The sequence below is a fragment of the Pipistrellus hanaki genome, assembly GCF_964339955.1.
Source record: "Pipistrellus hanaki genome assembly, chromosome: 5".
Classification (NCBI taxonomy): domain Eukaryota; kingdom Metazoa; phylum Chordata; class Mammalia; order Chiroptera; family Vespertilionidae; genus Pipistrellus; species Pipistrellus hanaki.
This window is the reverse complement of record NC_140507.1, coordinates 68162955-68190665: the sequence shown is the minus strand read 5'-3', so window position 1 is coordinate 68190665 and position 27711 is coordinate 68162955. Positions and strand designations below refer to the sequence as shown.

General features: G+C 39.7%; 1 protein-coding gene across 2 annotated transcripts in view; it reads right to left on the bottom strand.

The window, feature by feature from the left end:
* Positions 1 to 27711, bottom strand: part of KIF13B (kinesin family member 13B) — a 188827-nt gene that overhangs the window by 15759 nt on the left and 145357 nt on the right. For both annotated transcript variants that reach the window (XM_084886371.1, XM_084886372.1), the window contains exons 33-37: positions 25610 to 25762; positions 24780 to 24857; positions 23476 to 23529; positions 15153 to 15264; positions 6611 to 6744 (exon numbers count right to left, since the gene is read on the bottom strand). In XM_084886371.1, the coding sequence (XP_084742497.1) occupies positions 6611 to 6744; positions 15153 to 15264; positions 23476 to 23529; positions 24780 to 24857; positions 25610 to 25762 (531 nt within the window). The remainder of the gene's footprint in view (positions 1 to 6610; positions 6745 to 15152; positions 15265 to 23475; positions 23530 to 24779; positions 24858 to 25609; positions 25763 to 27711) is intronic.

The window sequence follows — 27711 nt, the reverse complement described above, 5'->3', positions numbered from 1 at the left end:
AAGTGACAGAAATCCCATAGGTTTTTAAGAGCGTACCCTGCTATCTATACACCATTTGACTTATCCACAGCTGCTACCATTCCCTCCATTAATTTCATTTCTGTCGTTCTGTGCCTTTCATGCCACGGCCGCAGGAGCCAGCCTCCATGATTCCTCCCGCCTTCAGTGTCCATCTGCCTCGCATGCTTTTACAGGCAGCCCTCTCAGTCATTGTTTGGTCAAGCTATAAATAACTCCTTTAATCTCTCCTCATAAATCATTTCGGATGTTATTCTCTGAAACCCTTCCAACTGGTCAACGTATTTCTAGTGTCACATAGCCAGAATCCAGGGCAACAATCTGACTGTGGTCTAATCATGCCCCAGAAGGCCAGGCAGTGTTTAGGGGGATTAGTGACTTTCTTCATTATTGTGAATGCTCCAGAGAAGGCAGTTTAGGTCTCCAAGCCAAACATGAACAGAAACAGGAGAAGAAAGAAGTTTTAATTCCTTTCATTGTATTTAGGGGAAAATGGCTTTAAAAATGATAAAAAGTTGGGAGTTGGGAAAGAGTAAGAATATGCCATCATACATGGTCAAATTTGATTACCATGTACTGTGTGTTGATCCGCAAACTAATTTTGGGTTCTCTTTGGGTGTTGTTTCACATGGTAAATCTTAAGCAACACTACAATTATTTCCTATCTTATGCAATATTCATGTCAATATTCATCCCTTCCTATATAATAAAATTGATCCAGACTGATTTTTATTTTTAGGTATATACATTGATTTCTATTTTTCTGGGTTCTATCTTTTTTAAAAATAATATATTTTATTGATTTTTTACAGAGAGGAGGGGAGAGGGATAGAGAGTTAGAAACATCGATAGAGAGAAACATCGATCAGTTGCCTCCTGCATACTCCCTGCTGGGGATGTGCCCACAAACCAAGGTACATGCCCTTGATTGGAATTGAACCTGGGACCCTTCAGTCTGTAGGCTGATGCTCTATCCACTGAGCAAAACCAGATCAGGCATGGGTTCTATCTTTGATATCATTCTAAAACCTACAATTTTTTAGTCTGTTATTGATTATTTATATTGGCTGCCAAAGTGAGTGAACTAACAAGGCACTAGCAGCAAATAAAAAAAGAGAATCAAAGAGAGAGAAATATTCACTGTATTTGTGTAGTCCTTACACTACTGGGAAGTCAGACCTCACAGACTATGGCAGGGCCAGGTACTGAAGAGGGTGATCTTGAACATTCATCAGCATGAATTTTTGTTTTAGACTAACTAGATTGGTGATATAGAGGAAGCCCATGGTCATGGTGTCCCTTTATTTCCATAATGTACTTAATGAAGTTGTACACAATCTCTGGCAGAGGAAGAAATGTGGATCGGAGGTGGAAGGTACTGAATATATAAAGCTGAATGTGTAGCTCTGTCTTCTGTGATTTGAGAAATGGCCTCTAGTTGCATATTACAGGGTTCTCCCTTCTGTCTATAATGTTCAGTATTTTGATTATGACTCAAACACAGGCAGATTATACCCTTTAAAAATTTGTAGATGAGCCCTAGCCGGTTTGGCTCAGTGGATAGAGTGTCGGCCTGTGGACTCAAGGATCCCGGGTTCGATTCCGGTCAAGAGCATGTACCTTGGTTATGGGCACATCCCCAGTGGGGGGGGGGGGGAGGGGTGCAGGTGGCAGCTGATTGATGTTTCTTTCTCATCGATGTTTCTAGCTCTCTATTCCTCTCCCTTCCTTTCTGTAAAAAATCAGTAAAATATATATTTTTAAAAAGCTTTGTAGATGATAGCTAGAACATGTAAATAAGCACTCAAAAATACCTTGATAGCTTAGAAATGTTACAACACAATCAAGATGGCAAAATTTTATAAATGAATCTAAAGTTCCTTATTTAAGTATTTTTATACATCAGTTAAACAGCATCGTAATAAAAGAGAACTCATTGACAAGATTGTACACAAATAAACAGAAAAAAAGCTAATGTTAATTGACCAGAAGCATGATGGGCTAATAATACCTGCCTTTAAAAAAAAGAGAGTGCAATAATATGCTACTTTGGTAAAAGTACATTATTTAGAAGAGGGAGCGAACAGTTGCACTATTTTTAAGCACAGGGATTACTGTATCACATCTGGGCTCCCTACTTTAAGCAAGAGCTTGGCAAGACAACCGAAGAATGATGAAGCATTTATTATGAGATATAGCTGATTAACCTACACCTGTTAAGTCTGGAGTCAGCCTAGAACCCCCACCTCCCCTCCCTTTAACCCCTGAGTAATAGCTAGATTATCAAAAACAGGACCTCAACTTTCAGGTTTCAACTCTGATTTCCAAGTGAACGGGATGCCATGAGAGTAAAAATTTGGGGAACACTAAAGTAGCCAAGGCACCATGTTCTTGTTGCTGATATTTTGAGATTCCATTGGCACTGAAGGGCAGCATTTCCAAGGGTAAAACACCACTCAGGTGTAACAACCTAAAGCATATTTAAAGTGGCCAAGGTAGTGGGACCTCTACATTGATACTGTCATTTAAAAGAATTTACTTCCCTTAGAGCTCTAGCAGAGACAGTCATGATCTGAGATGAACACACCCATCCTTGATCAACTAAATCCAAAACGATACTCACAGTTTTTCCCTCCTTAAGAAATGGTTCTTTAGTAAAACTTACATCAATCCAGGGAAAAAAAGGTTCATCAATATGTCTTGATATCTCAAATCTCCACTCAGATGTGATTCTCTCATCTCTAAACTATAACTGTAAACAAAGTCATTTATGCTACTTTATGACTCTTGTACATATAAGTTATCTAATATTATAATCTGTATATATGTCATTTTATTATCAATATTCCCTTGCCCTATAGATTATATTCTAGAGATAATCAATAAAAATAGAGACTTAACAGTAACTCCCAAGGGAAAAATTAAGGACGATGATCCAGTGCACTGTGTATGGGGAGGCTGTTGTCAGGGCCACTCTACATTGACACATACTTCCTCACAGTAGCCTTTCATGGCCCTGCTAGTATGAACTGTTCTACATGTGACCTAAAGCCATAAAAAAGACTTGGGAAAGAGCAGTCCAAGTGAAAGGGGGGAAAAAAACTCTTAAGACGAAAAAGAACTTCATGTGTTACTGAGGTCTAAAACAAACAAGCAAACAAAAGAATGGCCAATATGGCTTAGTATTGTGAACAAAGAGGAGAATAAAAGGAGCACAAGTAAAGATCAGGGGACCGCATCACCCAGGAAGGAATTTAGACTTAATTCCGTTTCAGTGAGAAACAGTGGAAGGTTTCCAGTTATGAATTAATAGAAGGGTGTGGAAGATCACTCCGGCTATTTTGTAAACGAGAGACTGTCCCGAGGCAAAAACAGACCAACTGCTCAGCTGCTGCAACTGCCAAGAGACAGGAGTGGCACTAGGAGTGATGGGAAATGGAGAAAGTCAGAGGTCACTGGTTTGGGAGTGGTACCTACACCGTTTCACTGGTGCACTACTTGTAAGAGGTAAGCAGAGTGGATGTTTGCGCTACACCCTAAAATGGTCATGTGTTTCAATAAGTATCCTGTGTGATGGGAGTAGGCAGACTGTGAGCTGAAACAACAGTAATGTTTTGGATTTATAAACTGCGAATGCCTCCCTGATATGTAAGTGGAGAAGTTGAATGGACAATGAAATACATAAAGCCAGGGCTCAGGGCCGCCTGGGCTAGAGATGGAAATGTGAGCAGTGTCAGTGTATGAACAGGTAAAGCCGTGGAGCTGAATGGCATTACCCAAGCAAAGAACTAGAGAGAGAGCCCAGGCTAGCGCTCTGGGGCACCTGAGTATCAGTGGCTTATGGACTAAGTGGGCCCAGGGAAGGCAATCAGGAGGGACTGAGCAGTCCGCAGAAGGAAACTGGCAGTAGCGCTGAATGAAGCTTAGAGACCAAGTGTCTCCAGCATGTTGTAGCTGGAAGGTCACCAGACAGGGACAGAGATGGTGTGGGAAGGTGCATCTCCCTGATGGCCTGGAGTAAAGAGCCTTCCATTCATGAACCAGTTGGAACATTTTAGCCCTACTATTGGACATCGTTGCTAAGTACAGCTTTTTTATTTTGTTAATCCTCACCTGAAAATACTTTTCCATTGATTTTTAGAGAGAATGGAAGGGAAAGGGAGAGACAGAGAAAAAGAAACATCAATGTGAGACACACACACATCGATTGGTTACCTCCTGTGATGCCCAGACTAGGGCTGGGGATCGAGCCTGCGACCGAGGTACGTGTCCTTACCAGAATCCAACCTGGGACTCCTCAGTCCGAGGGCTGACACTCTATCCACTGAGCCAAACTGGCTATGGTAAGTCCAGCTTTATGTTTCCATTTATTTATGAAATATTTAACACTTGGGACCACTTTCCCCAACACTTTTGCTCATATATGCTCAAAAAAAGTAAACTGAATGAGCAAATACTGCTCTAAATTATCTTCAAAATATAGTGAGATTAACTCTCTTAAATTGGACATTACAAATTAGTTATCCTCCAATCAATATATTTGTTTCTGACACATTATTGTTCTTGCAGAAGAAACAATCACTTATTATGAAACAGTAAAAATAATTTTTGATTGTAGCACAGGACTTGACTTCTACATCAAAAACTCAGAGAGGCTTTAAAAAATAATAACTGGCCCTAGTTGGTTTGGCTCAATAGGTAGAGGGTCAGCCAATGGACTGAAGGTTACCGGGTTCAATTCTAGTTAAGGGCACATGCCCGGGTTGCGGGCTCGATCCCCAGGAGGGGGCATGCAGGAGGCAGCTGATCAATGATTTTCTCTCATTATTGATGTTTCTATATCTCCCTCCCTCTCCCTTCCTGTCTAAAATCAATAAAAATATATTTTAAAAATAATTATAACTATAGGGGACTGATTCAATGATTTCTAATGCCATTCTGATTTCCTTTAATGTCTATAACTCTGTCTTCACCAAATAGCAGTTGAAAAATGGTGGCTATCAAGCTTTAATGTGACTGAGAATCACCTTGGCTGCTTATAGAGGCCGAATATAAGGCGCCCCAGCTGAGGCATGGCTTGAGACCAGGCTGTATATATTTTTTAGTTACCTTTTTAAAAAATTACCATGGAAATTCTATCCATGAATCATACTAAATAACAATGTGGGAGATCAGAAAAGAATACTGAATGCAATAACAAACTCTTGGGAAAATAATTTCTGCCCATCCTAACCCCACCAAGTATTAGACTTGCTATTTCTTTTAGCTCTCATGGTCATAGATTCATTTTGATAATTGTTAAATACCAATGATATGCCTAGTTAAATTTAGTTAAACACTTCCAAAATCTCAGTGTTTAATTTTTTTCATCTAATATGTGTACATGTATGCTTATGTATATGTTTATATAATGCTAGGCTAAAATATTATATATCTGCACAGCAGCCTTACAAAACTAACACCATCGCCCTTGCATATGCATTCATGAACTCAGAATATTCTTTTAAGTAGTTATGGTCTCAGACAGGAACTTACCTGCATTTCTGTAACTTGAATGTTTAAGTGAATGTGGAGAAGCTGATGTCAAAAGACCTATTTCAACAACCGAACTTGCACTGTATGTGTTTTTGAATGAGTATAAATAAATCCTCATTTATCAATTTCTGCTGAATGCACACCTATATAAGTCCAGAAATTGCACTGCCAACAGGCTTCCCATTCACCATCTCATGTGAACAGTTTCCTGATTATTTGGAAAGCCCTTTCACATTTTCTCTAAAACTTATTCTAAGGCTGAGTTGAGTTTCAGAGAAAAAGGGGAAATAAGACAAATGATCACTTTTAATATTTTAAGTGAAAGAACAGGTAAACCACAGAAGAGGGGGAAAAGGCGGAGAAGGAAGAACAGTGTGATATGAAATTGTTTGAAATGAGAAATGAAATCAAGAATTAAAAATAGAATTACATTTTCTGTTTGGCAATACACAAGAAACACTAAGTGCACTTCATAAATTTTACTATTGTTGCTCTAAGTGATATTACCATAAATCACATTAGGAGTGTACTTGGCATTTTTTAAAAGCAAAAAGGATTGAGTGTGTCAATAAGTTTAAACAGCTCTGTTATCTCTGAAGAGAGGGGAAGAGAAATTATCACAAGCTTTTACCAGATCTAAAAGCCCAGTTTTTACCCCTCCCACCCCAATCCCCATTGTTGGCCTCACTCTCCCTCCAGCTTCAGTGCAAAATAGAGTGCCCTTTTGCCAGCAATCTCAGAAAGAAATGTTCACTGCTGCTTTCTTTTTATTTTGTTAATCCTCACCCAAGGGCATTTTTTCCCATTGATTTTTAGAAAGACTGGAAGGGAGGGAGGAAAAGAGAGAAAAGAAGAGGAGAGAGAGAGAGAATCACTGATGTGAGATACACATTGATTGGTTGCCTTCCGAACGCTCCCCAACCAGGGTTCGAATCTACAACCCAGGTACCTGCCCTTGACCAGAAATTGAACTCGTGACCTTTTGGTGCGCAGGCTGATGCTCTAACCACTGAGAACACTGGCCAGGGCTTCACTGTTGCTTTCTTAATGCTCTTACCTGATGTGCAAGGGGAGACGGCTGTTTGCCCCTTCTCTCGTCACGCACAGGGAAGAGGGACTTCAGCAGCTTGGGCATCTGTGGCACGAAGGATTTGACTGGGGTCAGGTAGGAGGCTGCTGGGCTACTATGTCCTGTCAAAATATCGAAAGGAGAAGAAAAACAATTACAAAGACATCTCTTTACTGCAGATTTGACAAGGATCATTTAAAAGCAAATATAACAATACTAGAGGCCCGGTGCACAAAATTCGTGCACGAGGGCGGGGTGGGGGTTGTCCCTCAGCCCAGCCTGCCCCCTCTCCAATCTGGGACCCCTAGAGGGATGTCCGGTAAACAGGAAGCCGGACATCCCTCTCACAATCCAGGACTGCTGGCTCCCAAATGCTCGCCTGCCTGCCTTCCTAATTGCCCCTAACCACTTCTGCCTGCCAGCCTGATTACCCCCTAACCACTCTCATGCAACCTGATTGATGTCTAATTGCTTCATTTGCCCCCAACTTCACTCCTCTGCCAGCCCATTTGCCCCCAACTTCCTTCCTCTGCCAGTCTGGTCACCCCTAACTGCCCTCCCCTTCAGGGTTGATTGCCTTAAATTGCCCTCCCCTACTTGCCTGGTCATCTACAACTGCCCTCCCTTGAAGGCCTGGTGCCTCCCAATTGCCTCCCCTGCTGGCCATTTGTGGGGCCATCTTGTGTCCACTTGGGGGCAGGATCTTTGACCACATGGGGCAGCCATCTTGTGTGTTGGAGTGATGGTCAATCTGCATATTACTCTTTTATTAGATAGGATAGAGGCCTGGTGCACGGATGGGGGCCAGCTGGTTTGCCCTGAAGGGTGTCCCAGATCAGGGTGGGGGTTCTCTTGGGGCATGGGGCGGTCTGAGCGAGGGGCCTATGGTGGTTTGCAGGCCGGCCACACCCCCTTTCCTCTCTCCCCCCCAGTGACCCAAGCACAGGCCCTGGTACCTAAGATATATTTACTTTCTACAATTGAAACTTTGTAACCTTGAGTGAAGGCTTAGGCCAGCAAGAGCAGGCAGAAAGCTTGGCTTCCTTCATTGCCAGGGAAATGCCTCCCTCCTGCTCCCTGTGGCTATAGACATCTTGGTTGAGTTTATTTGCATATTCGCTCTGACTGGCTTGTGGTGTGGAGTAATGGTTAATTTGCATATTACTCTTTTATTAGGTAGGATAATTTAAAAAGTTATCCTTTAAAAATTAAAATTAAAAAACCAGTATTATAGTTATCCCCAAACACAGTGGGGTTTCCTTTTCCAATTAAATAGCAGCAATTGGGGTACTTCTAAAATGTTCTAATCTCTTGCCAAAACCGCTTTGGCTCAGCGGTAGAGCGTCGGTCTGCGGACTGAAAGGTCCCAGGTTCGATTTCGGTCAAGGGCATGATCAAGGGCTGTACATTGGTTGCGGGCACATCCCCGGTAGGGGGTGTGCAAGAGGCAGCTGGTCGATGTTTCTCTCTCATTGACATTTCTAGCTCTCTATCTCTCTCCTTTCCTCTCTGTAAGAAAAATCAATAAAATATATATATAAAAAAATGTTCTAATCTCCAGTGTTCCTGTTAGTACGCACAGGGTCACCCAACCATAGTCCTGTCACTAACTGGTTTTTCACTTTTAAATCACATAGCTGATAACACACTCATGTAGCATTCCATGAAAACTTTAAACTCTTTGAAGTCAGAAACAATGTCTTAATCAACTTTAATTCTTCAAGCTATTTACTGCATGAAAATGATGAAATCACCTTTCAGGAGGAGAGTAGTGTTCTAATTGTTCTTACAAGAGGGAACAGAGGCCCTGAACCAACCATATTCTTAAGTGCTCTTAATTATCAAATGTGCAGATAATGCCTACAATATAAGATTTCTTTCCCCTTAGTGAATCAAACTAACTTTTGGAGAAAATCTAATCCAACATATAAATGACAAAACACTGTATCCTCATAACACTGTTATTAAAGCAAACAACTCGAGAAACTTGTAAGGGATACTGCCTAAAGAGAAGTACACAACCACCGGTATCTACTCCACGCTGACCCTGAAATTACTCCAGTCCACTGGCAGTACCATTGTAGGTGGACTTACACAGTTTAAGGTTTCTACATTTTACACAAAGTATTGTTAATATTAACTCTAAGTAACCTATGAAAGGTAAGGATGTTTTGTCAGCATGAGAGCAATCACTAAAAAATAAAGAAAAGAGCTATAATCTCTTTAAAACTGAATTCAGAAAGCTCAAACAATTTTACAAGAAGGCAAAAATAAAGAAGAGAGAAACAAACAGAAAGAAAGGGGATAAACAGAATATAAGTTTAAGATAAATAAAGAGCCAGAAGATATAATCATCTAAATGCTGAGGGGAAGAAATTAGGGATAATCTAGAGTTCTATATGCAGTTAAACTAACATTCTAGAGTGAGGATGACCCCTAATTAAATAAGTATCTAGCCAATTGTCAAACAATGGCTGGATTTATCACAAAAAGAGAGATAGACATGAGGTGTCTCCTGAGGGAAGCACATAGAACTACCCATTCATTTATCCTCCCTCCTGCCCTTTCCTCAAATTAGTTGGAATTTGGTCAAGGCTCTACAACTACCTACCAATTTACAGAGAATCATGTCCCTCATGGGGATGTAACCAGCAAAAATAAGAATGTACAGTCGATTGTACGAAAACCTAGTTTCTTCAACTAATACAATGCAATGGAGAAAAAAAGATGGAGAAGAGCACATGGATTAAACAGACTTACACATATCAACTAATCACAATGGATGAACCCCACTTGAATTTTCATTTAAAACACATAAAAGGTATTTTTTATCCAATTGGCAAAATGGAAATACTAACAAGATATTTGATAATACTTAATAATAGTGTTTATTAATATTAGTAGTGGCCTGATGCACGTATTCATGCATATTCAAAGGAAATTAATTAGAAGAAAGAGCTTTATAGCAAGAGCTTTGTATGTATCGCACATGCGCAAGTCAATGTTTATTTCTCAATTGCTAGTGTGCTTCATATGTACCAGCCAGTTGGTCAGTCTGTCAGACGGACAAATGGCCGGTCACTTAGCTTTATATATATATATATATATATATATATATATATATATATATATATATATATATATATATATATATATATATATATATATTTTCCTCACCAGAGGACAGAAAGAGAGAAACATCCATGCAAGAGAGAAACATCTATTGGCTGCCTACTGCAAGCCCCTCAACCAGGTATTGAACCTGCAACCTGGGTATGTGACCAGGGAATCAACCCACAACATTTTGGTGTGTGGGATGACGCTCCAGCCAACTGAGCCACCTGGCCAGGACTAATTTTTTAGGAGTAAAATGTTACTGTGGTTATTGTTTTAGAGCTACATGTACAAATAATTACAGATAAAAATAATATCTGGGATTTGCTTCAAAATAGTCATTAGAGGGTAAGAGGTATTGAGCATACAGATAAATAAGACTATTGAGGAACTGATCACTTTGAAATCTGGAGGGGTACTTGAGAAGGCATATTATGGAACTCTTTCTACTTTGTATGCTTGCTTTTTTTCCATAGTAAAAGGATTCTTGAAAGTGAGAGCAAATTAAAAACTTCAATGTATAAAAGAAATAGTTTTCCACTAAAAATGATTGTTAAAAGCACTAATGATGGATATAATTCATTAAAAAAGAAACTAAACTCAGAAGATTACAGTGTGGTACAAGACAATACAGTGTGGCAATAATGATCAAAGCAAAGTGGTAAATAAGTAAATCAAGTGGCTAATTATATACACAGACTAGAGGATCAGTGCACAAAATTTGTGCATGGGAGGGGGTCTCCTCAGCCCAGCCTGCAACCTCTCCAAGACCCCTGGGGGGGTGTCTGACTGTTTAACCACCTCTGCCTGCCAGCCTGGTTGCCTTCAACTGTCCCCCCTGCCAGGCTGGTTGCCCCCAACTGCCCCTCCCTGCCAACCTGGTTGCCCCTCACTGGCCCCCCTGCTGGCCTGGTCACCCCCAACTGCCACCCCCCACCCTCACCCCCGATGCCGGCCTGATTGCTCCTCACTGTCCCACTGCTCATCTTGTCACCCCGCGCAGCCTAGTTTGGGTGTTTGATCCCTCCTCACTCCTCCCCTGCTAGTCTGGTCACCCCGTACAGCCTGCTGTTTGGTCTTTTGGTCACCCCTCACAGCCCCCCTACTGGCCTGGTTGCCCTATGCAGCCTGTTGTTTGGTCGTTTGGTAGCCTCTCACTGCCCTTTCTCCTCCCCTCCCCCGCCCCCACCAGCCTGGTCGCCCCACATAGCCTGCTGTTCAGTTGTTGTGGGAGGGCATCCTGACCAATTTGCATATTACCCTTTTATTAGTATGGATTGATATACATTTTACAGAATTTTAAAGCAGGATGGTACTCTATATCCCAGTATTTCACTCCTAGGTAATTACTTGAGGCAAATGTTCACAAAAAAGACTTATACAAGAACAAGCTTTATTCGTAGTAGCCAAAAACTGGAAAGAAACCAAATGTCCATAAATGGAGCTGATTAAAAATGGTAATAAATTCAATTGTGATAATGAAATATTTCTCAATATTTCTCAGCAGTAAAAAAGAATAAATTAGTGATGCATACAGCAGTATGGATGACTTGAATAGAAATGGTGAGAAGAAAAAAAAACACAACAACAACAAAAAAAACAAACACAAAAGGAATATAGTATGGTTCCTTTTCTTTCTTTCTTTCTTTCTTTCCTTTCCTTTCCTTTCCTTTCCTTTCCTTTTCTTTTCTTTTCTTTTCTTTTCTTTTCTTTTCTTTTCTTTTCTTTTCTTTCTTTTTAAGAATAGCTCATTGATTTTTAGAGAGAGAGGAAGAGATAATAGAGAAACATCACTGAGAAAGAAACACTGATTTGTTGCCTCTTGCATGTTCCCCACTGGCAATCACGTCCATAACCTAGACATGTGCCCTGACCAAAATAGAACCAGCAACCTTTTGGTGCACCAGACAATGCCCAAACAACTGAGCCACACCAGCCAGGGCTTGTATAATTCCTTTTATATGAACTTATAGAACAAGCAAAACTAATCTGAAATCAGAACATTGGCTGATCAGGGGGAGTCGCATAAATCTGTTCTACCTTGTATGGGTGTCAGTTAAATGGGCAAATACATTTGTAAAAACTCATTAAATATGACCCATAGTAAAGATAAAAGCAGTCAACATAATAGAACATGAGATGGTTTAGATGTTGGCTTGAACATGTAAAAACTTTAAAGAAGCTTCTATAAACAAGTCCAAGGATGTAAAGAAGAATGTGGTCTTAACAAATATACAGATAGGGAACATCAGCAGAGAAAGTAAAACTGTTACAAAAAAAGAAGCAAATGGAAATTCTAGAACTGAAAAGAATAATCTATACTAATAAAAGGGTAACATGCTAATTAGACTGGGTGACCTGACATCTTCTGGACATATGACTTCCTTCCAAACAAAGCCATGGTGGTGGAGGCCAAAGCAGAGGCAGTTAGGGGTGATTAGGCCCGCAGGAGACGGCAGTCAGGGGCCATCCGGCTGGCAGGGCAGGACAGTTGGGGGCCAGCAGAGGAGCGGTTGGGTGGCAATCAGGCTGGCAAGCAGGCAAGCAGTTAGGAGCCAGCGGTCCCAGATTGTGAGAGAGATGTCCAACCAGTCGGACATCACCTGAGGGGTCCCAGATTAGAGAGAGTGTAGGGACCGGGCTGAGAAACCCCTGACCCCATGCATGAATTTCATGCACCGGGCCTCTAGTAATCTAAATAAAAAGTTCCCTAAATGTGCTTAACAGAAGACTGGAAATTATCCAACCAGAAGAAACAAGAATAAGATAAAAAGATTGAAAATAGAAACTTAAAAAAAAAAAGTAGAGCTCCTGTGACCTGCATGTACAATATTGGACTGAGGATTCAAAAGAGAGAAAAGTCCAGTAGAAAAAGTTTAATGAACTAATAGCTGAATATTGCCCAAATTTCTTCAAAAACCCAACCTACAGATCTAAGAACATCAGTGAAATCCAAGCAAAATAAATATTAAGAAAACTATACCTAAGCACATCATTGTCCAACTGCTAAAAAGAAAGAGAGTGAAAATCTTGAAAGCAAATAAAAAAAGGCATTATGTAAGGAAAACCTGACAGAAATGATGGCTGAATTCTCCTCAGAAAAGGAGCCTAAAAGATAATGTAACATCTGTGAAGTGCTGAACTAAACTGTCAACTCAAAATTATCTAGAGAAAGTATCCTTAAAAAAAAAAAAGGTGAAATAAAGATATTCTTAAAAGAGGAGAGCATTCTTCCCCAGGAGAATGACACAATAAGAAATAATACAGGATACTCATGGGCTAAATGATATCAGAAGAGGATAAGATCTTCAGGAAGGCCTGGCTAATGCCAGAAATAATGACTATCAAGGAAAATAGAAAAGATTCTCTTTAGTGTCTTTTTTTTTCTTAAATGTGGTTATTTTAAAGCAAAAGAAGTAACACTGTAAAATGGGTTCATAACATCTGGAAAAGTAGAATATACAACAACAACAATACAAAATGAGGGAGGGAGGGAGGGAAAAGTCAGATGGAACTACTATTGCAAGGCTCTTATATGTGTGCAGTGGGAGATGATAATAATTCATAGGCTGTGACAAGTCAAGGATGCAAACTAGGGTCCTTGAGCAAAGACTTTCCTAAATAATCAAAGAAATACAGGCATACTCGAAAGCCAAAACAGGAAATAAAATCAAACACTAAATTTTTTTCGGTCTTTTTTTTTTTGGGGGGGGGGGGGGGCAGGGAATAGCTATTTTATTTATAGCTATGAGATCCTATACAACTCTCCAACCTTCCCCACTGAGTTTCTTCTTTTTATTACGGTATTTTCATTTTTCAATTGCAGTTTATATTCAATACTATTTTGTATTAGTTTCAGGTTAGTAGAGTATATATGGTTGTCTAAAATATATTTTTCAGTTAAACTAAAAGAAGACAAAAAGGAGGTCAGAGTGAAAAAATAAAAAGGTCAAATAGAAACCAGCCCTGGCCAGGTAGCTCAGTTGGTTAGAGCATAGTCCCATCTCCAATCAGGACACATATAAGAATCAGCCAATGAATGCATCAGTAAGTCAACAAGTGAACAAGTTGATCTCTCTCTTTTTCTCCAAATTAACTCTTTTTAAATAGAAACCAATAGCAACATGGCAGACATAATAATAATATTAGATATAAAATAACTAAAGATGTTAATTAAAAGACAGAATTTCTCAGACTAGATTTAAAACAAAATTTTATCCTATCTATATTTAATTAATAAGATGTTAATTAAAAGACAGTTCACTTTTAATTTAAAGACAATATAGGCTAAAATTTTGAAAATTGAGAAAAAGATACACTGTGCAAACAACAAGCAAAAGAAAGTTGATGTGGCTATATTAATATCAAGCAAGACATATTTCAAAGTAACTATTACCAGAGATATAAAGGGATATTTCATAATGAGAAATATCGCTTCTTCAGGAAAAAATAATAATCTTTAATGAGTCTATATCTAATGCAGAGTTTCTAAGTGAATGATGAAAAAAAACCCATATAATTAAAGGGAAAAATAGACAATTTTCACAATCATAGTACTTAGAGATGTCTCCTCTTAGTGATTAATAGAACAAATAGCAAAAAGCCAATAAGGACAGAGATGACATTATCACAAGCACGATGACCTAATTGATATACCCAGAACACGATGCCCCAAAACAGAATAGACATTCTTTTCAAGTGAAAACAGAATGTTCACCAAGATAGAGCAAAGGCTCAAAAAATTTCAAAAGTCTGAAATGTTAGAGTCTGTTCTCTAATTATAATTAAATTAAATAAGAAATCAATAAGAAGACCCCCCAGATATATGAAAATGAATTAACATGCTCAATAATACATGGCTCAAAAAATAAATCAGAGAGAAATTAGAAAATATTTTGAATATGTAATAATGAAAGCACAGCATGCCAAATTTGTAAAATGAAGAAATAACAGAAATCAATGAAACAGAAAATAAAACTAAATGTTGCTTCTGTGAGAAGACTAATAAGAAAATATTTCGAAGTCATTTTATGAAGCCAATATAATCATGATACCAAAAGCTAACAAAGACATTATTATTATTATTATTATTATTATTATTATTATGAGTAAAGTTCTGACATATATTCACTGTAGAACATCCACGCAAAAATCCTTAAAATGTCAGCAAAAGGAATCAAGCAATTTATGAAATAAGGGATAACATATCACTATCAAGAAGTGTTTATCTCAGGAATGCAAGACAGATTCAACGTTCAGAAATCAGTGGAACTCAACATGTTAAGACAAAGGGAAACACTCAGATGGGCATGAACTAGTAGAACAGCGGTTACTAGGTAGGAAATCCTGATTTATACTATTTCTGAAAGCTGCTGGAACTTCATGACAGTGATTGGCAAATGAAGCCCTAACTTACCTGGGTCAGGAGAATGGTTATTCTGGGGACAACTAGGGAGGGATGGGGAGATTGGAGTGGCTCCTCTGGAAACTGCGATTTGTGATACATCCTGTTGACTTTCCCACCGGCCCTACAAGGACAAAATTGGTAATTTTGATTCAAATCAATCATTTAACAACAACAACAATAATAAAAATCTAAAAATATTTAAGAAAAAACTGTTATACATCACTAAAGCTATATTCCCTTGACAGGACATGATCAGTTTTAGAGCAGTGGTTGCCAACCAGTGGTCCACAGACCACTGGTGGTCCGTGATGTCCGAAAGGTTGGCAACTGCAGGCTGAAGGAAACCTCTGGAGCAGCAGTTGCCACCCGGTGGTCCATGAGCCTGAAAGATTGGCGACCACTGCTTTAGAGCATTCATTTCTCAAGTAGTAATGATACCTCACATTTGGATCTCCCTCTAGTTTAGCACTTAGAGTCTCCTCAGTTCCATCCTCACATTCTTCCTACTACAGGATGCAGCTTCCCGCACAATATGGATATACTAACACCTTCCTTCCGAAAGCCTCCCTGTGCTCTGCTTCCTGACTTCTGCCTGGAGATGCCCTTTCCCACAGCAGATTCCCGACTCAGGAACAACTCTAGTGGAGGCAGGTGTTTCTCCTCTCTTTCCACAGGTGCATCTTTCCATCTATTTATATATCGTCATTGAAGTAAAAATTGTATAACCGTATATTACCATGCTTCTCATTTTAAACAGACATTAAAGGTAAGTTCCAGTTAAACCCAAATCAAGCAATCACACGTTCCAATAATGGAAGTCTCTGGATTGACAGGTCTTATTGTACTCCCAACTTATTTCATAAATTCCCATTAAAGAGATGTTATGGCATGATACCTGAACAATGCCAGCCAGCTGGTGGACTAATTTACCACCCTAAAGCTTATGGTGAGCCATAAAAATGGTGATACCATCAGAGCACTTTTAACGTCAGTCCCACAGGGACAAAAACCAGTAATGGAGATGAGATGCAAATCTCTTAAATGCTTCAAGTTCCCTTTGATCCTCTAATAATCACTGGAGTTAAATAATGGTATTTTATATTCGTTCAGGCTAGTGTTTCACAGATGCGTGACCCTGGCGATCCACTTGAGCTCTCATTAGTAATCACCTGCAAAGCGAGGTCTCTTCACTGCGCCTGAAGATAGATGGCGGAGGGAAGACCTCTTAGGTTTCAGATATGTACTGGAAGCCTATCTGCTTTTAGTGGCAACCTAAGTACTGATCATAAAATCAATAAGCCCTAAGTGATCTGGATCCTGTTTACCTGAGAGAACACTTCCCTGGAGTTCTCTCAGCACTTGATATTTTTTAAAAAATGGCATGATGTTTTAGCGTTAGGAAGCAAGGAAACAAAAACAGACACGAGAGACGATTCGGGAAACCATGAATCTGAAATACTTCATGGGCGGAGTGTATGAATCACACACTGATTTACAGACTTGCCTGTTTCATTAATGTTCTTTGCATTGAAATGTAATTATCTGTCCTGCCCGGGCAGCTGCAGCCCTGTGTTCTGGGACATCATAATCAGGGGCCGGACATGAGGGCCGCCGCCCCTGGAGCTCCGCAGAGGGAAGAAGCCTAATGCAGGGCTGTTTTGAAGACAACTTACTTACTTTGAGAATAAATTTATTTTCAGGTTTTCTATTTTTCTGCCTTGTTTGGCAGCTGACAGAGTGGCACTCTGTCCCTTAGGAAAACTAAGGAGCTGATTTGGAGTCAGCACCTCGGCTGCTCGGTGCATAATGGTCCAATGACAAATAACGCAGGTGTCACCTCTTCCCCAAGGCGCTCGCGGGGCCCTCCAGCTCCCCGAGTAATTTCTCCCAGTTGGCACTCCCACACACAATGTTACCACCAAATCAGGACAAAAGCAATAACTCTTGCTGTCTCATATATTCAAATACCTCAAGTGAGAACATTTGAAAGGATGCATGCAGTACCTTAATTAATACCGCCTTAGCCATATTGCCGGCGTATCGGATAATGAAAAACAGAGACACATTTCCCTTCATCCATCTACCTTCACCGTCATCGTAACCTTGAGGAATCGTGAATGCTAACTATTCTCAGGTCTTACCGACCAGACACAAGGACACAAATCACTCTGGGCTGGAAGGAGCCCTGCTTCGGAGGGAACAAATGTGGGTGATAAACTGGGAACAGCACTCCTCCGGCACCCACAGACCTCTGGGGAAGCACTCCGCCAACACCATTCACTACGACCCTTTCTCCTGCAGTACGTGCCCCTTCTCCCGCCAGAAATGAATCCTGTGGTTCAAGCTTATACACTGTGCCCCCTGAGGGCAAGGATTTGTATCTTTCCAATAAAGACACATGCCTGGCTGTTCTACAGTTAGTCTCCCTTTACTGAAATGTTGGGGGTGGGAGGAAGCATCTCTGTTCAAGGTACTTTAGAGAGAGATGAACTCGAGACAACGAATATAAGGCACTTGGCCACACAATGGGCCGCTGGATTGTTCATAGGTCAGTTTGTTCATTAAATTCCACATATGAGTGAAATCATATGAGCACTGTTCTCAAAGTCCAAGAGGATAGTGGGTTTTTTCTTTTGTTTTGTTTTAACTTCCATCACAGTAATCTACACCTTTAAATCTAAAAAGATAAGTCTGTGATCTGTTTTCAGCATTCTGCCTGCCTGTCTATTGAACTTCAATCAGCCCAGAAGAGAAGGCACAAGAGAAAACTCTGGCTTCCTTTCCGATCCCTACAGGAACTTCATACGGATTAGCGATTACTTGTGCCCCCAGGTGGAATTCAAGGAAATAAAACCCTATTGAAGACAGCCATGTTTGTAGCTAGCATCACGTTTACAGGCAAACTGAACAGGGAAACACAGGAGTCTCTCAGCTGACTTGGAATGTGGTTTAGTCCCCTGTCCATCTCAGTTTTCCCACTATGGCTCTTTGGACAGACATAGAACCTTTGGGTTTTCTGTAAAGAGGTTTGGTTTTCCATCAGAAAAGTGGAAGATCCGATACCTGCACAAGAGGTATATAAACAGAAGTGACATTCCAGATTCTAAGGTGGATTCTACTGCAACTAACAAAGCACCTTTGGTTTCAGCCTTAATTAACTCACTCAGGGCAGTTTTCAGGAAGGTAATGTGGCCAAAACACACAACTCAGTTTTGTTAACCAGATACTCATTTAAGCTTCTGGCTGCTTTTAATTGCATCAAAAACTCCAATCAGAAGAAGACAAACAATATCTTGCAAATTTATTAAAAATATAATTCCATCTCAAATGGCTTTAGAAATACCACCTAATACCTCCCCACCATCTGGGCTGTCTGCCTGCCCTCTATTTATGACTCTGTCTCTATTTTGCTTGGTAGTTCAGTTTGTTCATTAAATTCCACATATGAGTGAAATCATATGGTACTTTTCTTTCTCTGACTGGCTTATTTCACTTGGCATAATGTTCTCCAGATCATCCATGCTGACCTAAAGGGTAAAATTTTCTTTCTTTTTACAGCAGAGTAGTATTCCATTGTGTTTTCGGAAGAAAAAAAAAACAATCTCTGAAATTAATTCTGCACCTAAATATGAGCCCATCTTGATAGACTGGTCATACAAAGTTTGCTAAGTTTTCATTTGATCTTTAAAAAATTGCCTTAACAATCATAATGAAATATCCAGTAATAATAAATAGCAACATCACTGCAATTAGGGGTATTTTATATTTTTTAATTGAAAAGCTTATTAAGAATGATTTATTTTAGGCCCTAAAGTGAATTTATAAGTTGGGAATAGTTCATAAAATTCCATTTTGATGGAGTTCAGTAAAACTATTGCAATTTTAATACCTAACAATCATTAATAAATAAGGAAATGTGAAATATGACTGGCTGGATTCAAAGGGGTATAGGCCAAACTGGATTGTTTTAGTAACCCGACCACTCCCTCTCACCTTCCTGCCCCACCTTTTAGTGTGCTGCTCCCAAATGATTACTCTCTGCCATTACATTAACTGAAAATTAGGAGAGAAAGGAGTCCTGAACTTATGCTGATTCTACACGTTATTTTGGCTAACCTGAGTGTTCCAATGTCACACAGGAAAGGACACAGCACATCAAATTCTACTGCACAAGTCTGGTTTCATAATCAAGCTCAAAGGGACAGATACATAGATCAATGTAAACAACCCAGAAAAAGCCATGCAAGTTGGCAAGATAGGTGTAACTAATGTAATCATAATCTTCAATCATTTCAAAACCAATTTTTTTTAGCATTTTAAGCATCATCAAGTCCATGATAAAATTATGTTTCTGACTCAACTCTCTTGAACATTAGACACTTCTGTGCAAAGAAACCAAGATGGTCCAGCTGAGCTAAATTCGGTGCTGTCGAAAGAATGTTCAAAGCACCTTCACCATTTTTTCACTCCTCTCCCCCGTCCCATGCTTCAGAAAAGAATATCTTACAAGTTCCCAAATGTTTATTTGTACTATTTGCTTAATACGAATTAACTCCAACACCTCCCATTCCAGAGCCTCCTAAATTCAGTAAGATGCCTTAGTTCCTCGTCTGTTTTGACAGGAACTTTTACAATGTTAAGCCCAATTAACAAGGAACATTTGAAAGGAATGATACATACTGACAACCAAAGTTATTTTTACAAAAGGGTGAGTCCAAAAAAATTAGCAGAGTCAAATTTAGTCATCTTATAAAAGCTACATTTAAAAATTCAGTCTTAATCCCAAGGTAAAAGCAAGAGTGTTAAGTTTTAAGTAGTAGGATAGTACTTGTATCCCACTCATTAGGCAAACCTAATGGATTAATTACCTCTCCCTGGATCTCTGAAAACTGAAGAATACAGGAAGCCCCCAAAAGAAAAGAAAAAAACCAATGTGAGTCTCTGATATTTCCCATAACAATTTTATCAATCATCTTTCCTTTAGGATTTTGTGCGCAAATTGTTATGGATAAACTAAGTGGAGACCTTCTCAACCCAATATATATCAATACAAGAGGACAAAAACTTCTAGCAATTTAAAAGGTATAGAATAAAATTTTTACATTTTAATGTATTTAATTTGTAAAGAGGTAATTTGTTCATATGCTCCAAAACCAAATAATATAAAAAGGCATTCATACAATTCAAAGTGAGAAGCTGCCTTCCCCCTCCCAGTGCCTGCTCAGTTCCCCACACATTTCCACCCTCTCCCAGGCAGATAAGAAATGGTATTAGTTTATAATATATCCTCATACTACTTCTTATGTATGTATAAGCAAATCTAAAAATTGCCACACACTTCCCTCTTGTCCCCTCCTTCAATAATACAATGGCAGCCTACTATACATCCAGCTCTTCATTTTAATTACTTAGTATATCCTGGTGATATACAAAGTTTATAGACTAAATTTCCATATTAGTACCTGGAGGGGTTCCTTATTGTTTTTATAGCTGCACAACATACCATTTATTTATTGCACATGTATGTGCGCACCCAGATGCATATAAAATGTATGTAATCAGATTAAACCAACGGATGTTTAGTTTGTTTCTAATATGCCATTAAAGACAATGCCACAGTGGACTCCCTTGACCTCAGGTCATTTCATATGTATATAAGCACTGTTGCAGTGTAAAGAGAGTTAATAGGATTTAGATCATTTGTATGTTAATTAGTTTAAACATTACTCAATCCTGAGGAACTGTATTATGGATAACATTAATAACAAACTTTGAATTCCAGGCAATGCCATATTTGAAGATGTTTTTCCATTGTTTCATTTAAAAGGCCACAGGGCAAACTCTGTTCCTTGCTACTAATGCTGGGGCAGTAGGGAGGGAGTTAAGGGGGGTTCTTTTCTTCTAGTAAGAAAATATAATTTTAAAAATATTTATTTTCCCTAAAAATCTATTAATATGCTCTGCTTTGGATGAGGGGCCTCCCGTCTGAAAGTGGGTGGGGTGTGGGGTAAGTATACCCTGTACTCCCTTACTGAAGTGAGCTTGAAATCAAAACTCTGCTGCTTAGTGTTCTTTCCACTTTGTTTTTGAGCATCACAGTTATAATCCTCTCTCACATGAATTTCCTTATTCCTGAAACAGGTCCCTTTATAAAAATCTGTCTTAGAACACTTTTCCTCTACCTTTCCCCTAGTGAAAAGCAAAGGTCTCTAATTTTGATATGTAAACTGTAGAGATCACCAGGGAAGACACATGGGCATTTCTTTATTTATTGTCAGCTGAATCCGGTGGCCATTGGCAAAACCACGTCCTGGAAACACTCTTTGCCAAAAGGCAAGAGTGTTGTTAGCTTGATCTTGGTCCCAGGTGCCAGGGGATGGGTTTTGTTATTTAAATCCAGCCAAGCACCAGGAGTGAATACGACTCTGGCCCACCCAAGAAAGCACATAATCTCCTTTGTCTTGACTTGTAGTAAAACTTCCTATTTTTTGCTGTATAAAATGAACACGCTGTATTGGCTCAGGGTCACTGTCCCTGTCCCTGTCCATGTCCATGTCGGAGGACAGTGGTCCCACTTGGTCCCAGCTTTTTCCTTCTATCTCTGTGCCTGTCTCTTTCTTTCATTTTCTCAATACCCAGCCACCCCTCCTCAGGAACTGGATTGCTCTCTAGTCATGCTGGACTCAGAAAAGAGATAAATATTTAGTGTAAATATAGTCCTTTTACTAGTAACCTGCAGATATGAAAACAAACACAGGACAATGACAGAAGTTGACTGAAGCCCAGTTATACCTGGTACCCTTTCAGGGCTCGTTCCATGGCTGCACTGGGAACAAAGTTAGCAATGGCCAGCTGGCCCCTCCGCTCTCCCTGACAACACCTCTAATGTTTGTCAGAGGGCGGGACTGCCTTGGCTGAGGAAGACTGCAAACTGGGGAGAAAGGGTATTTAACTTTTTTTAAGTAATGCCTACTGAAAATACATACTGCAATAGGGTGGAGGTAGCCATATCCTTGTTGCTGGGACAGCACATTGACATGGGGATGATCAAAGAGGATGGAAATCAGGCTTTCCGCAATTTTGCTAAGTTACTCAGACACCCCAAGAAATCAAGATGACTCAAACAACCAAAACTGATTTGGCTTGGTGGATAGAGCGTTGGCCTGCGGACTCAAGGGTCCCAGGTTCGATTCCATTCAAGGGCATGTATCTTGGTTGTGGCCACATCCCTAGTAGGGGGTGTGCAAGAGGCAGCTGATGGATGTTTCTCTCTCATCGATGTTTCTAACTCTCTATTTGTGTCTCCCTTACTCTCTGTAAAAAAAAAATCAATAAAATATATATTTTTTTAAAATGATGGCTCAAACAAGGAAAGTCCTGGAAGAGTAACTGAAGTGTGTAAGATTATAATTACTCATTTAAGTGACATGTCCAGCTAACTTCTACCCAGACCTTCATAGAAACTGCCCTGGGCAAGGTCTCCAATACACTCTTACTTGTCACATCCAAAATAGTCTTTCAGTCCTCACTTTATGTCTCTAAAGAATCTGGAACCCTTTCTCCCCCAGTTTTGAAGCCACTCTCCCTTCCAAGCCTTCCTCCCTCTCTGAGGGACTCCTCTTCTCGCTCTGGCCAGCTCCTGCTCCTATACTTGCCCTGCAAGCCTAGCCTTGGTGATAAATCCCTCCCACTAGTTCAACTCCCAAGGATTAAGATATCAACACAGAGCATGTTATCCACATTTGAGAGTGCTAACCTCTAATCAGGGTCCTCAAAAAATATCAGACACAAACTGTAATATGTGACATCTAGTTATGACATCTTCAAGAGATCCCTTTTAAGTTAATAATAATGATATATCTATGCTTAAAACTCTGTTCAATCAGGGAAAGCTATATTAATAAGTAAATACATTCCAGCTAACAAAATTTCTGTTCCCTCATTTTTCTTTCTTATAACAAATAGTACTAACTTTTAGGTGTCATCTTCATATTTATTATACATTTTCAATCATTACATCAGTATTTTACTATTAAAAATCTAACTTGAATTTCCTTTTCTGGTACAAACAAGAAGAGTATTTTAAACAGACATATGAACTTAATAACCAATTTGTTTTTGAACATCCCCCTCCCCCCCAAAAATTAGAGTAACAAGAAGGCTTTTTATCTATCAGATAAAAAGAAGTGAACTCTAAACACATCCTAATAAATTCCACATGCATAGAAGAGTAGAAGAGATTTGGGCCTGCAAGACTAGTGTGTGGTCACTGAGAGGAGAGCTGAAGGGGAAATAGGTCTGAGACAGACAGAAAATAGTTACAAACACGTACCTTGTTGCTGCCTAGACTGTAAGAAGGAATGAGATCTTGTCGGCTGCCAGACAACTGAAGAAGAAATAAGGAGGGAGATTAGTCCTCTATGTGTAAAAGTACATAAATCTACGGCCCTGGAAATACAAGATTTTGAAAACGGAGTCAACAGAATGTTCCAATTGGGTAGGAGCAGTCAGGCTGCCAAGGCCACAGCTGCAAACGTAGACGAGTGGCCTTTGGGACTGGACGGCACATTTTTTAAATCGATTTGGTTAGCCACAATTTTAAGAAGGGAGGTTTGTATAAGATCAGATACCCAGTTTATGCTGAGGAAACAACCAACTGGGCCCCATTCGTTTATCCCTTTCCATTTAAAAGATACAGGTTACTGGTTATCTTATGTATCCTGATCTTATGACTCCTTTTTCTGGGTATTCATAGCAAATGTATACACAAAAGCTATTTTAAATCATAGTATTCTAAATAATAAATCTCAGCATGTATCAGTACATTTAAACATATCATTTTCTGAAGGAACGAGAGATATGAATGCTGAATTAAAGTGATACTTCTTAACCTCTGAGAACGCTCCCAACCGTTCAGTCTGAGAGCACGAGTGATGTCTTTCAGTCACTCGGGGGCCCCCATCACTATTGCGTCTCAAAGGCTAAGGCTGAGGGTCAGCTGCTCTTTGTCACATGCTTGTACTGTGGCTTTTCTTGGCCTAAAGTCCAGACAAAGGTACAATGTTTCCTATATCCATATCTTTTTCAAAAGAAAGGAGGGGTAAATCAGGCCACAGGCATATTTCTCGTGAATAATTATCTGCATGCTTAATATGCACATAAACTATACATTCATGTCTTAAAAAAAAAACTAAAAAAAAAACTTAAGACACTGTTATGAAATAAACTTATTTTACTCATTTATACTAACCTGGATGGCCTGTTAGCAATTGAGTTTGTAAACCTAACCCAGACTTGTCATCAATTTAAAAATAATTTAGTCCAGAAAATTCAAATGGCTTGCCCTAGGCACTTGGTCACAGAACACCCAGTCACTGTGGCAGGCATTGGTGCTAAAGAAACGAGAAACATCAGAGTGGTACTTAAATGGTACTTCCCCCTGACATCGGGAATGGCAGGGAGAGAGCCATGAAGATTCTCCAGGGAAGAGAAAAGAGGCCCTTCAACCCATTCAGACAAGGAAATGGTATCTGAGGTGAGATTTAAAGGATGGGGAAGAGCTATTCAAGGAAAGAGAAGAAGAAGGAGACCCTTTTGCTAGCTCCCAGGACATAGAATGGGACGCCATGTACTCACTCTGTTCACATTGGGAGAGCTGATACTCCTCCTATTCAGCTTCCCTTTGCCGGTCAACTGCTCCTTCACCGCAACTTCCTGCCAGTCAGAACCAGAGGAAAACTGTGTATCAGAGACACACTCCGAAGCAATACCACTGAAAGCAAGCCTTGAGTGACCTCCTACACATACATTCCTAGTTCTATATGTAATAGCTGTAACTCCACATGACTAGTGATCCCATTACAACTACTGTGTTAGCTACAGAGCTGACAGGCTACCTGGATGCTTCACTCCTCTATACTGTCGGCCCCACTGAAACTGGCAGAAAGTCAGTCCCAGGAGAAAGGTTGTGAAAATCAGATCATTTACTTTTATTTTTCATTAGTATGTTTGGTTGCAAAAAGTCTCATTGCTAGGTAGCATGAGGCTTAGGGTCTCCCTGAGGGCTAGGTTTACTGCTAGCATTTCTGTTCTCCCGTCTGGAGACCGTTCTATGGCTGTGGGAGGCATGTCCAGCTAAGCAAAGGAACCCTGTGCCTCACTACTGCATATTTCTTCAGCAACATTACTGCCCAGGGTGAAGGAATTTTTTAAGTGATTCTTTAGCTAGCAAAAGTTAAATATTTTCTCCCATTACTTCAAGGCAACTAGATACCAGACAGCGCCTTAGAAACAATAACTTTCCAAATGTAACTCTTGTATCTTCACAGATTACATTGGCAAGGCTAAGTTAATATGCTCCACTTAAGTAGATGCTTCAAAGTTTACACGTAACAGTACTGTGATGCCGAAAGTCAAACACAGAATCCGGCTGGGTCAGCCCCCTGCACCCAGCGCTGCGGGCTGACCTGGCGAATGCGATCCAGAGTGAGCAAGTTCTCCACGTCCAGCACGCTTCGAAGGTATTTTTCAATGTAAGCCTCGGAGTCAGCAGAAGCCGTGTTTTCCACATTAGCTGCCATTCTCGCTAATGTTTCTCGTTCCTCTACGCCCTGGGCATCCTGGAGAATGGAAAGTTATATATTAAAATTAAGTACATGGCAGAAGAAAACAGTGTTAAAAGCATCTTGATCTACACAGACACACATGTACATACAGAGTACTGAGCTAACAAAAGGGATATAGGCCCAAGTTCCATTGTAAAGTCAGCTTTTGGAACTTAGAATGCGTTTTCCCACAGAAATCACGGTATAAACAGTGGTGAGGTTGCTTTGAAAGGTTAAACACAACATAGCTGAATAGTACGTTCTCAACAAAACTGTTCTCTATTTGATTTCCACTGTAAACAAAAGCATTACTGGTTAGAAAGGATTTGGTGGGCTAGTTGGAAATATAATAAGCAGTATTTTAGGAACGCATCTTGAGGGGCAGGAGAGAAGAATGAGGAGCTGGGGAACAGCTAGATAAGGGTGGGATCCAAACAAGCCTAGTAAGAGGCAGACATGGAGATGGAGAATAAGAATGGAAAGAAGGGTGGGTTTCAACACTTTCACTAAGCAGCCTGCCACAGACTAGTCAAGGTGCACTGGCTTCTACAACTGGTCTCGATCCTCAACTCTGGAGCGGCAGAGCTGACCAAGAAGAGAAGTATCCAGGAAAATTCTCCCTATGCTTTCCAGCACAGCCCAACCCTGCTCCTCTGTCTGACATGGACGGGCCATGCATATGAATGGGATATACACAAGAAGGGGTGGGATTTTATTAATGTATTTATTTCCAGCAAACTTAGTTCATAACAAATTATTCTGCTCAGGGAAAATCAGATACTTTATTTACTTGTGAATTTGTCAAAAACTACAAAATATATATCCATATGCCACTGCATCTTAAGATGCCATCAACTGTAATGAAAAAAAACCCCATCATTTTATATACCTCTAAGGAGAAAAAATGTCTGCTTACTGATTTTAAGACATCATTAATAATAAGACACATTCCAACTTCCAAAAATGTTTGTTAAAATTTAGATGAGCATCAGAGCCCAGCTGGAGGGGCTCGATTGATTAAGCATCATCTGTGCATCAAAGGTCGCTGGTTTGATTCCTGATCAGAGCACATGCCTGGGTTCCAGGTTTGATCCTTGGTCAGGGTGCATGTGGAAGGCAACCAATTGATTGAAGTTTCTCTCTCACACCGATGCCCCCCCCCCATCTTTTCTCCCTCTAAGCATGCCCTCAGGTGAGGATTAAAAAATATAATAATAAACAATAATAATAAATGAGTACTAAGATGGATAAAAAAAGGAAGAATTTGGAAGATGGTTACATTTTTTATTTCTATAGTAATGCACGTGAACCTTTTAATAACCCTGAGAAGAAAATCATCTTCATTTCATAGATGAGGAAAGAGGAAGGCCACATAATTAGCAAAAGAGGCAAGGCTAGAGTAATATTTGCTTTTCCACTCAACACAGAACACTTTTCAGTGTCTGAAGGGCACAGACATTATCCTGATTTTCTAAGAAAGGGGAAACTTGAGTTTTAAGAAATGCATATGGCTCCATGTTACCCACACACCTATCAAACATAACACATTGCCATTACCTCAGGAAGTTCATTTATGGGCTTCACAATCAACCCAGCCCTCCTCAAGGCAAGATAATTTCTCTGATCACACATATTAAGCATTTCACCTTTTTTGGAACTTCAAATAAATGAAATCATACTCTTTTGTATTTAGCTTCTTTGACTCAGCATAATTTTAAGATTCATTCATATAGTCCATTTCTTTATATAGCTGAACAAGATTCCACAATATGGAGACACCACAATTTATTTATCCATTTATCTGATGATGGATGTTTGAGTTGTTTCTGGTTTCAGGTTATTTTGAGAAGCTGCTACGAATATTCCTGTGCAAGTCTTTATGGACATATGCTTCCATTTCTCTTGGGTAAGAACTTAGAAATGGAATTACTGAGTCATAGGGTAGGTGTCTATTTTCTAAAGTG